The sequence below is a fragment of the Ursus arctos genome, unplaced genomic scaffold (assembly GCF_023065955.2).
Source record: "Ursus arctos isolate Adak ecotype North America unplaced genomic scaffold, UrsArc2.0 scaffold_25, whole genome shotgun sequence".
NCBI lineage: Eukaryota > Metazoa > Chordata > Mammalia > Carnivora > Ursidae > Ursus > Ursus arctos.
In genome coordinates, this window is record NW_026622930.1 from 10,787,711 (window position 1) to 10,801,391 (window position 13,681).

The 13,681-nt window shown below is 37.8% G+C and overlaps 1 protein-coding gene across 2 annotated transcripts in view; it reads left to right on the forward strand.

The window, feature by feature from the left end:
- BTBD7 (BTB domain containing 7) overlaps positions 1–13,681 on the forward strand; it is a 78,077-nt gene that overhangs the window by 20,074 nt on the left and 44,322 nt on the right. Inside the window, exons 2-3 of one of the 2 annotated variants that reach the window (XM_026515408.4) lie at positions 6,750–6,937; positions 7,659–8,738. The exons of the other annotated variant lie outside the window; for it this stretch is intronic. Coding sequence (XP_026371193.2) covers positions 6,856–6,937; positions 7,659–8,738 — 1,162 coding nt within the window. The 5' untranslated portion in view covers positions 6,750–6,855. The remainder of the gene's footprint in view (positions 1–6,749; positions 6,938–7,658; positions 8,739–13,681) is intronic. 2 annotated transcript variants of the gene reach the window in all.

Genomic DNA, 13,681 nt, shown 5'->3' on the forward strand with positions numbered 1-13,681 from the left:
TCTACTTATGTCTCTATGATTTTGACTACTCTGAGTGCCTCATATAAAGGGAATCATAGAATATCTGTCTTTTTGTAACTGACTTATTTCACTTAGCATAATGTCTTCACGGTTGTTGAAGCTTATATCAGAATTTCCTTCCTTTTTAATTTAAGGCTGAATAATACTGTATGTACATACCACACTTTGCTTATTCATCTGCTGAATAATATTCCATCATATGTATATACCACATTTTGCTTATTCATCCATTTGTTGATGGACTTTTGGGTTGCTTCTACATTGTAGCTACTGGAAATAATGCTACTGTGAACATCGGTGTACATGTCTTAAAATGCTGCTTTCAGTTCTTTTGGGTGTATAGCCAGAAGTGAAACTGCTATATCATATGATAAATCTGATTTTAATTTTTTTGAGGAACCTCCATACTGTTTTTCACAGTGGCTATTTCCATAGCATACCGCTTTATATTCCCACCAAGTGTACACAAAAATTCCAATTTCTCCATCCTTTCCAACACTTATTTTCTGTTTTATAGATAATTGCCATCCTAATAGTGAGGTGGTATCTCATTGTGGTTTTGATTTGCATTTCCTGAATGATTAGTGATGTGTTTTCATGTGCTTATCAGGTGATCCATATATCTTCTTTGGAGAAATGTCTATGTAAGATGTTTTCCCATTTTTTAATCAGTTTGTTTTTTTGGTTGTTGAGTTGTAGGAATTCTCCATGTATTCTGGGTATTAATCTCTTATCAGTGTATGATATGCAAATATTTTCTCCCATTCCATGAGGTTATAATTCACTTTCAAAAACAAGGTTGACCAAAAGAAATTTGAAGGCCCTTTCTAGCTCCATCACTCTGGCTTCTCTGTCTTAATAAATATGTTCAATGGAACATAATTTTGCCTTTCTTTAATAAGCTGCTGTTAAAAACACTGTTGTTCTTTGTCATTGGAACAAGTGGGGTTTGTAGTTCCACGTGAAGGTCACCTGCCTCTGTGTTAGATGGCCCCAGAGCACACATAGAAGCCTGGTTGGTGGCTTTCTGAACTCCCAGTCTGGTCTCACCTTTTTGGAGAGATCTTCAAGCAGCAAGGGTCTGCTGCTGCTTCTGCTTCTGACTTAACTGTTCACAGTTGCCTTTTGTTTTGTTTTTGTTGTTCTTAAAATGTATCCAAGGGTAGAATTGAAGATTTACAAAGTAATCCTGGCTCTTTCACTAATATCTCTAAGACCTTGGGCAAGTTACTAACTTTTACCTCATTGGTAAAAAGTTACTGGGAGAATTACATGGGTTAGTACATGTGAAGTTCTAGGAACAGAGTCTGGAACACAGTAAAACCTCAATAAATGTGAGTTGTTATGTTAGGTAAAATATGCTTGGGGAATGCAGTGGACATAAGTCTTACTATTCTAACTTAGGTTTTAGGAGGTTTTTTTGTTTTGTTATGTTTTTTTAACCTTTGTCCTATTTCTAGCTCTGGAAGTGTGAGATTTGGCTGTAGGGGTGGTCATTCATCCACTTGGCCCCACTAGCCCTGGGCTATGTATGTTCTGGCATCTCATCTGGGTTGTACCCCTTTTTACTCTCAAGCATTCTGGTGTGATGGTACATTATATGGTCACCTTAGATTTGACAGGAGTGAAGGATTACCATAGTTTTGCATTTCTCTTTCATTATGAATTGTTTTTCATATTCACATGTGCCTTACATTCCTAGCCTTCTATAACCATAGCTAATAATCAGACTAAGGAGAAAAACGTGTTTAAAACCCATAATCCGGGGGTGCCTGGGTGGCGCAGTCGTTAAGTGTCTGCCTTCGGCTCAGGGTGTGATCCCAGCATTCTGGGCTCGAGCCCCACATCAGGCTCTTCTGCTAGGAGCCTGCTTCTTCCTCTCCCACTCCCCCTGCTTGTGTTCCCTCTCTCGCTGGCTGTCTCTCTCTGTCAAATAAATAAATAAAATCTTAAAATAAAATAAAACCCATAATCCAATTGCCTTTTTTCCCCTCTGTACACTAACATTTAGTATAGAATTAACTCCTTTCCCCGTCCTCATTTTCCAAACTAATAAGTCATAGAACTTCAATGAATTTTAGGTACTCCGTATCAACTTTATTTTATGGATGCTGAGACCCATACATCTCAGTTTCAGAGATTCATAGAAGTTAAATGTGACTTGTCCCATGTAAGTGGAACATTAGTGATGGGAGTACTCCATCCCAGGTCACTTGATGCCCATTGCTCTCTCTACCGCATAAAGCAGTAAAAAGTGTTTTTATGGCAAAGGTCAAGGTTTGCCAAAGTGTGTCATGGAAGCACATTCCTTTAATGCTCTGTGGGGCAAAGGGGCTCCTTTAGATCGTGCTGAATACTTCCTCCTGGAGGTCCACAGTGCACCTTAGCACTCTTTACTTCACACTGAGGTACAGAGACCTATCAGTTTTTGTTTAATCCTGCGTTTTGCAAACTTTGGGAAAACTCTTTGGAAATGCTGATCTAGGGTTTTTTGGAAGGCAGAGATTTTTATTTCCTAAAAATATTCTCATGGGATTGTTAATTCTGTTGCCTTCAATATCATTTTTCCCTTCAGTTGGGTCTGCTGCCGTCACCCAAGCTTGTTTTAAGCAGGTTAGATCATTTGATTGAGATTGGTCATAATGACTATTAACAGAGGGAGCTCCCCCAGAATGATGATTCTAGAAAAAGAATTTATCAGTTTTCTAGGGCCATTTGCATCCTGTGGGCCCTCTCTTTTCCTTTCTTTTCCTGCCATATCCAAAAATTAGATTTCATCCTGTTTTATGTAGGAGACAAAGCTTGCCTAGAATGAAAACATCCCTAAGAGTTTTAACTGTGACTTATTCTCATTTCCAGCGTCTAAAGGCAATGGGTTAGAATAAGAACTAAATAACATAATACTGCATTCCATATGGCATAGGGTTACTTAATAAATAAAATTGTTCCCTGAGAATTTTGAGAAATAGGGTTTTAGTACTATAATTGCACAGTCAGGATTACCCCCAGGATTTGAAACTGGGGGTACGAGGTGGACTTAAGAGTTATATCTGATTCTGAAAAATCTCTCCCATTAAGTCTTTCCAAGACGTATGTTTATTTTAGTATTAGAGCTCCAGTAGGAAATATGAATGTTGCCCAAATCAGTTCATCTTGAAGGAGATTCCCATTGACTAGGAGCCACCAGGAAGAGACTCTGTCCTTAAGTCCCAAAGACATTTTATTTCAAGTCACCTCTCCAGGGTGAGACCTCAGATGTTCCTGTGGTGCTAATTACAGTGGCAATTGGCCAGGCATCTTTATCTCAGCCTGTGACTTCCCTAGTGCTTGCTAGGTGGTCTTGTGTCTCCAGTGGGGCTGATGGTATTTTGTAACCTTTGTATGTTTGCTTTAGAATGTCTAATTATGCTCACTATAAAATTGAGCTTTTTAAAAAAGAAGAAAGGAAAAAGAAAAAAAGACATTTTTGACATCTTTTAAATTTCAGACCAGGTAACAGTGTTTGTGTCCCTACAATACTTGCAGAATTCTCAGATGAAAATAATTCTCCTATGTGTATGTGCATACTTTGTTACAATGTGACAAAATTAGAATAGGAACTCTGTCCACTACTGTGGACCCTGGTTTTTCTTCATTTGGAAACATGGCACCAATCTTGTTTTGTTTCAGCAGTATACTTTGTGCCATGTTAGTGAGTTTGCTCTGCAGTCTTTAAAAATTAAAAAGCAAACAGGCGCACCTGGTTGGCTTAGTCGGTTAAGTGTTCTACTCTTTTTTTTTTTTTTAAGATTTTATTTATTTATTCGGCAGAGATAGAGACAGCCAGCGAGAGAGGGAACACAAGCAGGGCGAGTGGGAGAGGAAGAAGCAGGCTCCCAGCAGAGGAGCCTGATATGGGTCTCGATCCCATAACGCCGGGATCACGCCCTGAGCCGAAGGCAGACGCTTAACCGCTGTGCCACCCAGGCGCCCCAAGTGTTCTACTCTTGATTTGGCTTAGGTTATGATCAGGGTCATGAGATCAAGCCCTGTGTCGGGCTCCATGCTCAGCAGGGAGTCTTTTGGAGATTCTCTCTCTCCTTCCCCCTGCTCATGTGCACACACACACACTCTCTTTCTTAAATAAATAAATAAATAAATAAATAAATAAATAAATAAATAAATGCAAACAAAACGAATGAAGCAATATGTAACTTTAAGAATGAGAAGGAAGTGAGAAGAGACCTACCGTAGGAGGGACACTTTACCATCCATTACTTCCAGACTCAAAGCTCATCTTTTTTATATTTTTTTCCTCTCATTTTGGTAAAGGCTTTTATTTTGCATAATATTTTTATTCTGCATTCTTCTTAATATATTTAAAATTTGAAAAAGAATTCTCTGTGCTGTTTTTGTGTTTTAACTAAAATCTCAGTGGGAAAAGGATTTGACCTGTAAATGAGGCCACAAACTTGGCTTCCAGGACCATAGTTTTTTCTAAAGAACCACTAAAAGTACCTGATAGAACCTTAAAGCTTTTAAGGAGCTCAGTTTGAAAACTAAGATTTATTAGGCTTACTGTTTCTTAAGTTTGAACTGAAATTAACACAGGCAGATTTAATTTCCATTTTATAAGAATTGACAACATTTAATGTCAACTATACGTCAATGATAAAAAAATTTTTTTTTTTAAAGATTTTATTTATTTATTCGACAGAGATAGAGACAGCCAGCGAGAGAGGGAACACAAGCAGGGGGAGTGGGAGAGGAAGAAGCAGGCTCATAGCGGAGGAGCCTGATGTGGGGCTCGATCCCATAACGCCAGGATCACGCCCTGAGCCGAAGGCAGACGCTTAACCGTTGTGCCATCCAGGCGCCCCGATAAAAAATTTTTTAAACTGGGGCACCTGGGTGGCTCAGTCGTTAAGCGTCTGCCTTCGGCTCAGGCCATGATCCCCGGGTCCTGGGATCGAGCCCTGCATTGGGCTCCTCCACTGGGAGCCTACTTCTTCCTCTCCCACTCGCCCTGCTTGTGTTCCCTCTGTTCCCTCTCTCGCTGGCTGTCTCTCTCTCTGTCAAATAAATAAAATCTTGAAAAAAAATTTTTTTAATTGACAGTGTTCAAAATTAACTATCCAAAAAAGCAGCCTTTTCTACATTTCTAATATTTAAGAATAGAAAACTGAATTTACTTACGTTAAGCATCAAACTTTAAAAAAACTGACTTTGCTGGAAGAAGTAATTTTCTTGACCATTTAATGTTTACAAAAAAGTCAGTATATTAAACTCTTTGGGTTCCTTGCTGCCTAGTTCTTACAGAATGCTCTGTCAAATCCCTGTCTACCCATAGCCTTTCTGACTTCAGTAGCAGGCACCCAGAGTAAAAAGTCTAACATGCTGTGTTTTCCTTGGTAGGTAGGTGAATTTCAACTAAGAAATTTGCTTGTGTGAGTGTATGATTTGATTGAAGTTACTGCCACTTTGTGTCATATCCAGTTTATAAAAGGTTTCCCAGTCTTGACCACTATCAGTAGATCGTCCTGTGCTTAAATTCTCATGTATATAGTGGAAAAAGATTGAAGGAAGGACAGATGTTAACAGTGATTTTCTTTTCTTTTTTTTTTTTTTTAAAGATTTTATTTATTTATTCGACAGAGACAGAGACAGAGACAGCCAGCGAGAGAGGGAACACAAGCAGGGGGAGTGGGAGAGGAAGAAACAGGCTCATAGCGGAGGAGCCTGACGTGGGGCTCGATCCCATAACGCCGGGATCACGCCCTGAGCCGAAGGCAGACGCCCAACCGCTGCACCACCCAGGCGCCCCTAACAGTGATTTTCTTAAACTTGAATTCCTAAGGTTATGCTGTGTCAGCAACAGAGATGAAAATAAATTCCAAGAATCTGGACACAGTTCTGTTTTCTAGCAGATTTTTTTGTGATTTTGCGTGTGTGTGTTTAACTACTATTTCTTAAAACGCTTCATCCTTCATTAGGAGGCTAGATTGTCTCCTGGTTGGTTTTGTAACAATCCCAATAATAGATTTTTAAATTGTGTTCTCTCTTAAACCATGATCCCTTTTAGTCACATAGATTTTATATATCCAGATGCTATGCAGATACAGTATTCCTATTAACCCTGTTCTCTAATCTTTGAGTGTCTTCTCTTTGTGCATATGGCTTCTGCCGGCAGCTCTGAAAATTAAGGTTCCATGGTGGGGATTTTTTCTATAATTGTTAAAATTATCTCTTACTGGTACTGTCCTGTCCATGTTAAGTCATAATATCAGGTAATAGAAAGCAGTATTTTTATTTCAGGACTTTATGAGGAGGACCACCTCTAATACCAGCCTCTTCAATGTTTATAAATTGCTTAGATGTTAGATTATAATGACTGATGGTTGCCTCTAAAGTGTAAGAAAAAAAATTGAAAAATTTTTTAGTCTCTAAATACTTTTCCCTGTAATTTGAAATACTCTTTCCATAATTATATATTTAAATTAGTCTGATTTGTTACTTTTCACTGCCTTAGAAAGTATATAATTGGTACATTTTATGGTTCAAAATTGCAGCTACCACTGATTCATAATTCAAGTTTAACTATTTGTTTACACTTTCTGAAATTTTTACATGTGAATTTGACAGCATGTCATTTGCAAATAAAAGCAGTTTTCACTAGCTTCCTTTTTTTTACTGTGCAATTTGAGATACATTTGAAAAAATGAATAAAATTATTTTTGTTTCATATCAAGAAATGGATGAAAAGAGGCTGCTGGATCCAGGGTTGAAAGTTCGTAAAGGCCTCTGGGATTACACTCTGAAGAACCAGCAGATGGAATGCCTGAGTGATTGAAGAAAATGGGTGCTAATGCATCTAACTATCCTCATTCATGTTCCCCGAGGGTAGGGGGAAATTCTCAAGCCCAACAGACTTTCATAGGTAACTATTTCAGTTTTTCTGATTTCCTTTTCTTTTGCGGATATAAATAGAATTGTGTTTTCAGTGGTCTTTTTGGATGAAAAGAGAATTGAACTTTGAAAAGGTTATTATAGATAATAATTCTGCAACATCCAGGTTTTTTCCCAACAAATGTAAATCTGTCTTGTATCATTTTTATCCTGACCAAGCTGCTGTAACACCATTGATCTTTTCTTTGGTGTCTTAACCATAATTGTCAGTTGCCCTCAAAAACCTGGCAATCTCCATGGGTGTAAAAACAGTGAAATACAAACTTTTTGCGTCCTGGTCCATTTATTTTCCCCAGTGCAAAGCAGCCTTGGTGTAGTGAAGAAGAAGAAAATTTTTTTTCACTATTATATACATATAGTATTCTTAATTTATAAATCTCTTAACTCTCATTTCCTAAAAGTCCTTTATTAAAATCTGTGATGTCTGGTTTTTGATAACCAGAGAACCAAAAGCATTTTGTCAAGTAAGGAGTAATCTGCTCTGTTAGTCTCTATTCCTTATTTAATATGGAAGTAAATTATTTGAACTTTTTAATAACTTCCTTTATAGAAACAAAAGTCAGTTTTATTCGAATGGTTCAGGAATGTCTGTTTGTAAAAATTTTTAGCATGAAATATGTGTTAAAGTGAACGTTGAAAATGAACGTTAAGAACAAAGAAACAAATTTTCATTTGTTTGATTTCCTTCTTAGGGACATCATCCTATTCTCAGCAAGGCTATGGTTGTGAATCAAAATTATATAGCCTTGACCATGGCCATGAGAAACCACAAGACAAAAAAAAGAGAACCTCTGGCCTTGCCACCCTCAAAAAGAAGTTTATTAAGCGTCGAAAATCTAATAGGTCTGCCGATCATGCCAAGCAGATGCGAGAACTCCTCTCTGGGTGGGATGTTAGAGATGTTAATGCTTTAGTGGAGGAATATGAGGGAACTTCAGCCTTAAAGGAGCTTTCTCTACAAGCCAGTTTGGCTAGACCAGAAGCTCGGACATTGCAGAAAGATATGGCCGATCTTTATGAGTACAAGTATTGTACCGACGTAGACTTAATATTTCAAGAAACTTGTTTTCCTGTTCATCGTGCCATTTTGGCGGCGAGGTGTCCGTTTTTTAAAACACTGCTTTCTTCCTCACCGGAGTATGGGGCAGAGATCATTATGGACATCAATACAGCTGGTATAGACATGCCCATGTTTTCTGCTTTGCTACACTACCTTTATACAGGAGAGTTTGGAATGGAGGACTCAAGGTTTCAAAATGTTGATATCCTCGTTCAGCTTAGTGAAGAATTTGGAACACCGAATTCCCTTGATGTAGATATGCGTGGACTTTTTGATTACATGTGTTATTATGATGTTGTCCTTAGTTTTTCTTCAGACTCTGAACTGGTTGAAGCTTTTGGTGGAAATCAGAACTGTTTAGATGAAGAGCTCAAAGCTCACAAGGCTATTATTTCAGCACGGTCCCCATTTTTTCGGAATTTATTACAAAGGAGGATACGGACTGGTGAAGAAATCACAGACCGAACTTTGAGGACTCCCACAAGAATTATATTAGATGAGTCCATTATACCAAAAAAATATGCTAAAGTTATATTACACTGTATGTATACTGATGTGGTGGACCTCTCCGTTTTGCACTGTAGCCCCTCAGTGGGGAGTCTCAGTGAAGTTCAGGCTCTCGTCGCAGGGAAGCCAAACATGACCAGGGCAGAAGAAGCCATGGAACTTTACCACATAGCACTGTTCTTGGAATTTAACATGCTTGCACAAGGTATGAAATTCTGGTTTTTAATTTTGATTTCTAAAATTACATCTTTGTCTTCCAAATTGAAAACACAGCCAATATGTTCCATGATTTCACTGTTTGGGATGTGTCAGGGTCAGTTATTTTGAATCTATAGTTAAGGAATCAGAAAGAATTGAGGGTCAGTATTAATATGGGTGTTCATTTAGTACTAAAACCAAGCATTCAAAACTAGTGACTAAGAGCAATAGATGAGAGGTGAGGCTCTTAATTTCCTAATGTAAGACGATAGGTGTGGGAATATATAACTACCATCTGTACCCTGTCGGCGCCCAAGCTTTGAACTCGCCTTGTTTCCCAGATTTCATGGTTATTCTTGATCTAGGACTCCTGGGATAACTTAGAGTCTCATTTTTATACTCAGTAACTTATTGATGTTTGAATGTTTAGAGAAAGAATGAAAATTCATTCCCAAAATGAAAATAGTCACATTTGGATACAAGTTTATTTGAATCAAAGAATTAGGCAGAGTTTCTGACTTAAATTTTTAAATATTCTGTATCTTTTCAAACTCAACTTGTACATCCAGCAACAGCCTACAGTGTATAAGACACAGTGAGAGCTAGACTCGTGAGCCTTCTTCATTTAAACTAAAACTTTTAGGTCAGGAAAGCACATTTTTTGGGTTATAGGCAAATGAATACATGAAGGTAACATTAAAAGAATTACGTATCTATTGGTAAACATTAGAATCTTAACATTTCAGAGCTGGAAAGAGACTTTCCACATGGAACAAAGGGAATTTGGGTCTCAAAAGAATGTATTCTTTGCTTTTGGTGGCCATATGTTAAAAGAACATAAGCTATATGACATGAAATTACCTGAGAAATTTAGCTAATGAGTATTTGCTAAAAGAATATTAGAAGTTGCCAATTAGAAGAAAATGTTAATGGCTGGGGCAAAAGACAGGAATTTAGTGAACAAAGGAATAATGAAAGCTACACACATTTTTCTAACTTGAAAATAAAAATGTGTGTTGTATGGCTCAGTCAACAAAGTAATAGGACTTTGAGAAATAAAAGCCCCAGCTAAATAACAATAAGAAATTAATTACACGAGAGGAATTATACAGAAGAAGGCACTGATAAACCTGAGTGAAAAAAGTTGAGATTTCTGTTACTTAAGAGATCTTTTAAAATCTTATTTTACCATTATCTTTTTAGTGATAGTACTAATTTAGTTGTTACCACAATTGAACTGTTGTTAAAATATTTTTATCAGTTTAAAACAATCATTACATTAATAATAGTAGGCTATTTTGATGTCAGACTATAGGATAATATTATCAAAAGTAACCTAGCAGCTTGACCTACCACTGTTTTATTCTGAAAGAAATTTGTTAGAAAATGCCTCTACAGAAAAATTTGAAGGTTGCAACATTGCCTAAAAGGTGTAATAACCTCTGTTGTCTCAAATTGGTTTCGTTTTTTGACATGTTTAAATAATAAGACACCAACGTGTACTGTATCCACTTTGCTGGGTTTTTTTTTAAAGATTTTATTTATTTGAGAGAGAGACTGATAGAGAGTATGAGTTGGGTGAGGGATGGGGAGGAGCAGACTCCCCATTGAGCCGGGAGACTGATGTGGGACTCAGTCCTGGGGCTCTGGCATCATGACCCCAGTTGAAGACAGATGCTTAACCGACTGAGACACCCAGGCACCCCACTTTGCTGTTTTTAAAAGATGGGAAAGCATCCCCTAATAAAGTTCTTTGGGGGTTTGTTGTTTTAAGTTTTGAATGAAAACTAAAATTGTGAGTCAGCTCTTGGCTCTTAGGTAATATTTGATCTAGAGTTCTTTTACGTTAAGTGAGTTTAAATATTTTTTTTTGTCACAGCTAGAAATTTTATTTTTTTAATACCTTCAAAGATATAAAATAACATTCCTTGTATTTCTTGGTTACTATAATATATACACTGTAATATATATTCCCTTAAACCTGGGTGTACTTGGCTCTCTGTTTCCTTTCATTATTCAAAATACAGAATTTAGGTTATTTGGTGTTTTGATTTTACACTCCATGTAGGCCTTATTTTTCCGCCGTGTCTGTGATACTGTTCATATTAGTGTTTATAACAGACCATACCTTCAGCATAATTTTTACCCCATTTCTGTGGGAAGGAGAATATTTGGTCCCTTGGAGAGGAATTTTATACCATGAAGTTTAAGAGCTCAGGCTCTGGAACCAGACAAACTGGATTTGAATCCTTCACTACCATGTTTTAATGTGCTTGACCTCAGAGCAAGTCACCTTTCTAAGCTTCTGTTTTCTCATTTATAAAATAAGAATAGTAACCCTGCAAAGTAGGATTATGAGGATTAAAGGAAATAATACATGTTAAGTGATCAGACTGGCACCTGCTACATAGTTAGCATTCAATAAATATTAGCCGTTAAATGATAATCATCAGGACATATTTCACTCACTACCACGTTCTTTTCTAAAACTAACTTTTAGTAAAATCTTAAAAAAAAGGGGGGGGGACACTTGGGTGGCTCAGTTGGTTAATTGCCTTCATGATCCCAAGGGTCCTGGGATTGAGTCTCGCATCAGTCTCCTTGCTCAGCAGGGACCCTGCTTCTCCCTCTGCCTGCTCCTCCGCCTGCTTGTGTGCTCTCTCTCTCTGACAAATAAATGAAATCTTTAAAAAAATAAAAATAACTTTTTACATCCAAAAAAATAATTTATAACTCTATTGATTATACCTAATACTAAGCATATTTTGCAGATTTTTACTAGGTTATTACCAATTTTAAAATTTTCTTGTAATTTTATCACTAGTGAGATGGTGCATGCCACTTATCAAACTGTTGTAAATATCTGGCTATTTGTCATTCTACGATTGGTTTTTCTCAGCGGGAGTTCTACAAGCATATTCAGCCTGTAATACTCTGAAGCATCTATTGTGTGTAATGAATTAGCCTCTCTGATACGTCCAGCATGGTAATAGTTATGTACCATTTTGGAGAGAATTAAGAAAATAGTCACCAAAACCATCTGTGTTCTATGATTCCGATGAGGGCTTAACTTCCAGTTAAGCAACGCTGTCAGACTAGCCTGTTGGGCAGCTTGAGGGTAGGACCTTATTGTTCGCATCTTTGTATCCCCCATGCTGGGACATAGTGGGCATTCAGTAAGTGATTCTGAATTAATGACTATTGCTTTTTATTCCTAATTAGATTTAACTTCAAAACTTAAAGCGTGGTTTTAAAAAGAAACAAATTCTGGGGCGCCTGGGTGGCACAGTGGTTAAAGCGCCTGCCTTCAGCTCAGGGCGTGATCCCAGCGTTATGGGATCGAGCCCCACATCAGGCTTCTCCATTATGAGCCTGTTTCTTCCTCTCCCACTCCCCCTGCTTGTGTTCCCTCTCTCGCTGGCTGTCTCTATATCTGTCAAATAAATAAATAAAATCTATAAAAAAAATAAATAAAAAAATAAAAAGAAATTCTGTCAAGGGAGGCTGGGACCTTGAGACTAAATATGTCCTTAAAGATAGAGAGGTGATTTAAGAGTTTCAAGAGCATTGTAAGAAGAGGTGGTATAGGCAGACAGCCGGAGTGGTTTGTATAAAAGGGCAGATTCCTGGCCTACACTGAGAATGCATTTTGTTCAGACAAGTAGGCAGTCACTATTAGGGAGGTCCGTTAATAGGTAATGGGGCCTCAACTTACTGGCCTGGCATTTTAGGATAAGCTTTAATTTCACTTGATTTCCTACATAGCAGATTAAACATAAGTTTATTTCTGGCTCCTCCAAAGCCCTAATGGTATAGTAAAGGAATAAAACAAATATAAACCCTCAAGGACAAAGATACCCAGGAAGAAAACAACAGTGGAGATAGGATACTGAAATTTTTGGAGGCTGGAAAGCAGATAAGGACTAATCACTGACTTAACATAGAGGGAGAGGTCTGTAACTCTAGAACCTATAAAGGGGTCTACTGAAGATAAGAGAGGCAATTCACAGAGGGTACTTAGTACTCTGGGAAGAAGGGATAAGTATTTAAGTATGAATACTGAATGGATCAACTTTTTCCCCCCACCGTGGAATTCACCTTTATAGGTGGTGTCAGAAAGGAATGGGGTTTTGTCTTACTCCATATGGTGAGCTGGTTGTTTGAGTACCCTCTATTAAACAATCCATATTCTCCTCTGATTTGTGCTACCTTTTTTTAAGTTCCCAAGTATATTTGGGTCAGTGCTTTTTCCATTTTGTTTCAATGGTCCATCTGTCTCTTTGCATCAGTATCACTTACGCCCCTTGGCAAATCCTAACCTGCCCCTTCAGTTCCCTTCTCTAACCCCACCCCCAACCAAACACAAGAAACTTTGAAATTTATTTTCTAAAGAAATCGAACTAAAGAGATTTCAAATCTGGAAATAGCTATGAAAAGGGAGGGTGGGGGTGTAGGGTAAAGCACAAGGTTGAGATCTGAATTTATGTCAAAGCCTACAAAGTAAATGGCAAAATCACTCCCATTCTCCTACTCTAGTCCAAGCCAGGTAGATACAAGATTAAAAATTGGAGCTCTAGAAATGGTGAACAGCCCAAGATTGTATAGACTGATGGAGACTGATGTTGTGGAGTTCATGATGAAGTTATGCTCAGGAGTTAACATGGTGAAAAAACCAGTTTGCCCTCCAGTTTTTCTACAGAGAAGACTATAGTGAGCAGTCCTCCTTTTGCAACAGAGCTCCCACACAGCAGTTTAGTGCTTCATTCACAAATACGAAAACCTGTCTAAGGCTCGCTGGACATTTGGAAAAAGCTTCCAAATTGAGACAGAGGTCAGAACAAAACAAAGTATTAGCAGTAACCATGAAGAAAGCAGAAGAAGACCTCAACAGAAGCAAAATACCCTTATGTAAGAGAGCACTCTATTGAATCAATGAGACATAAATAGGAT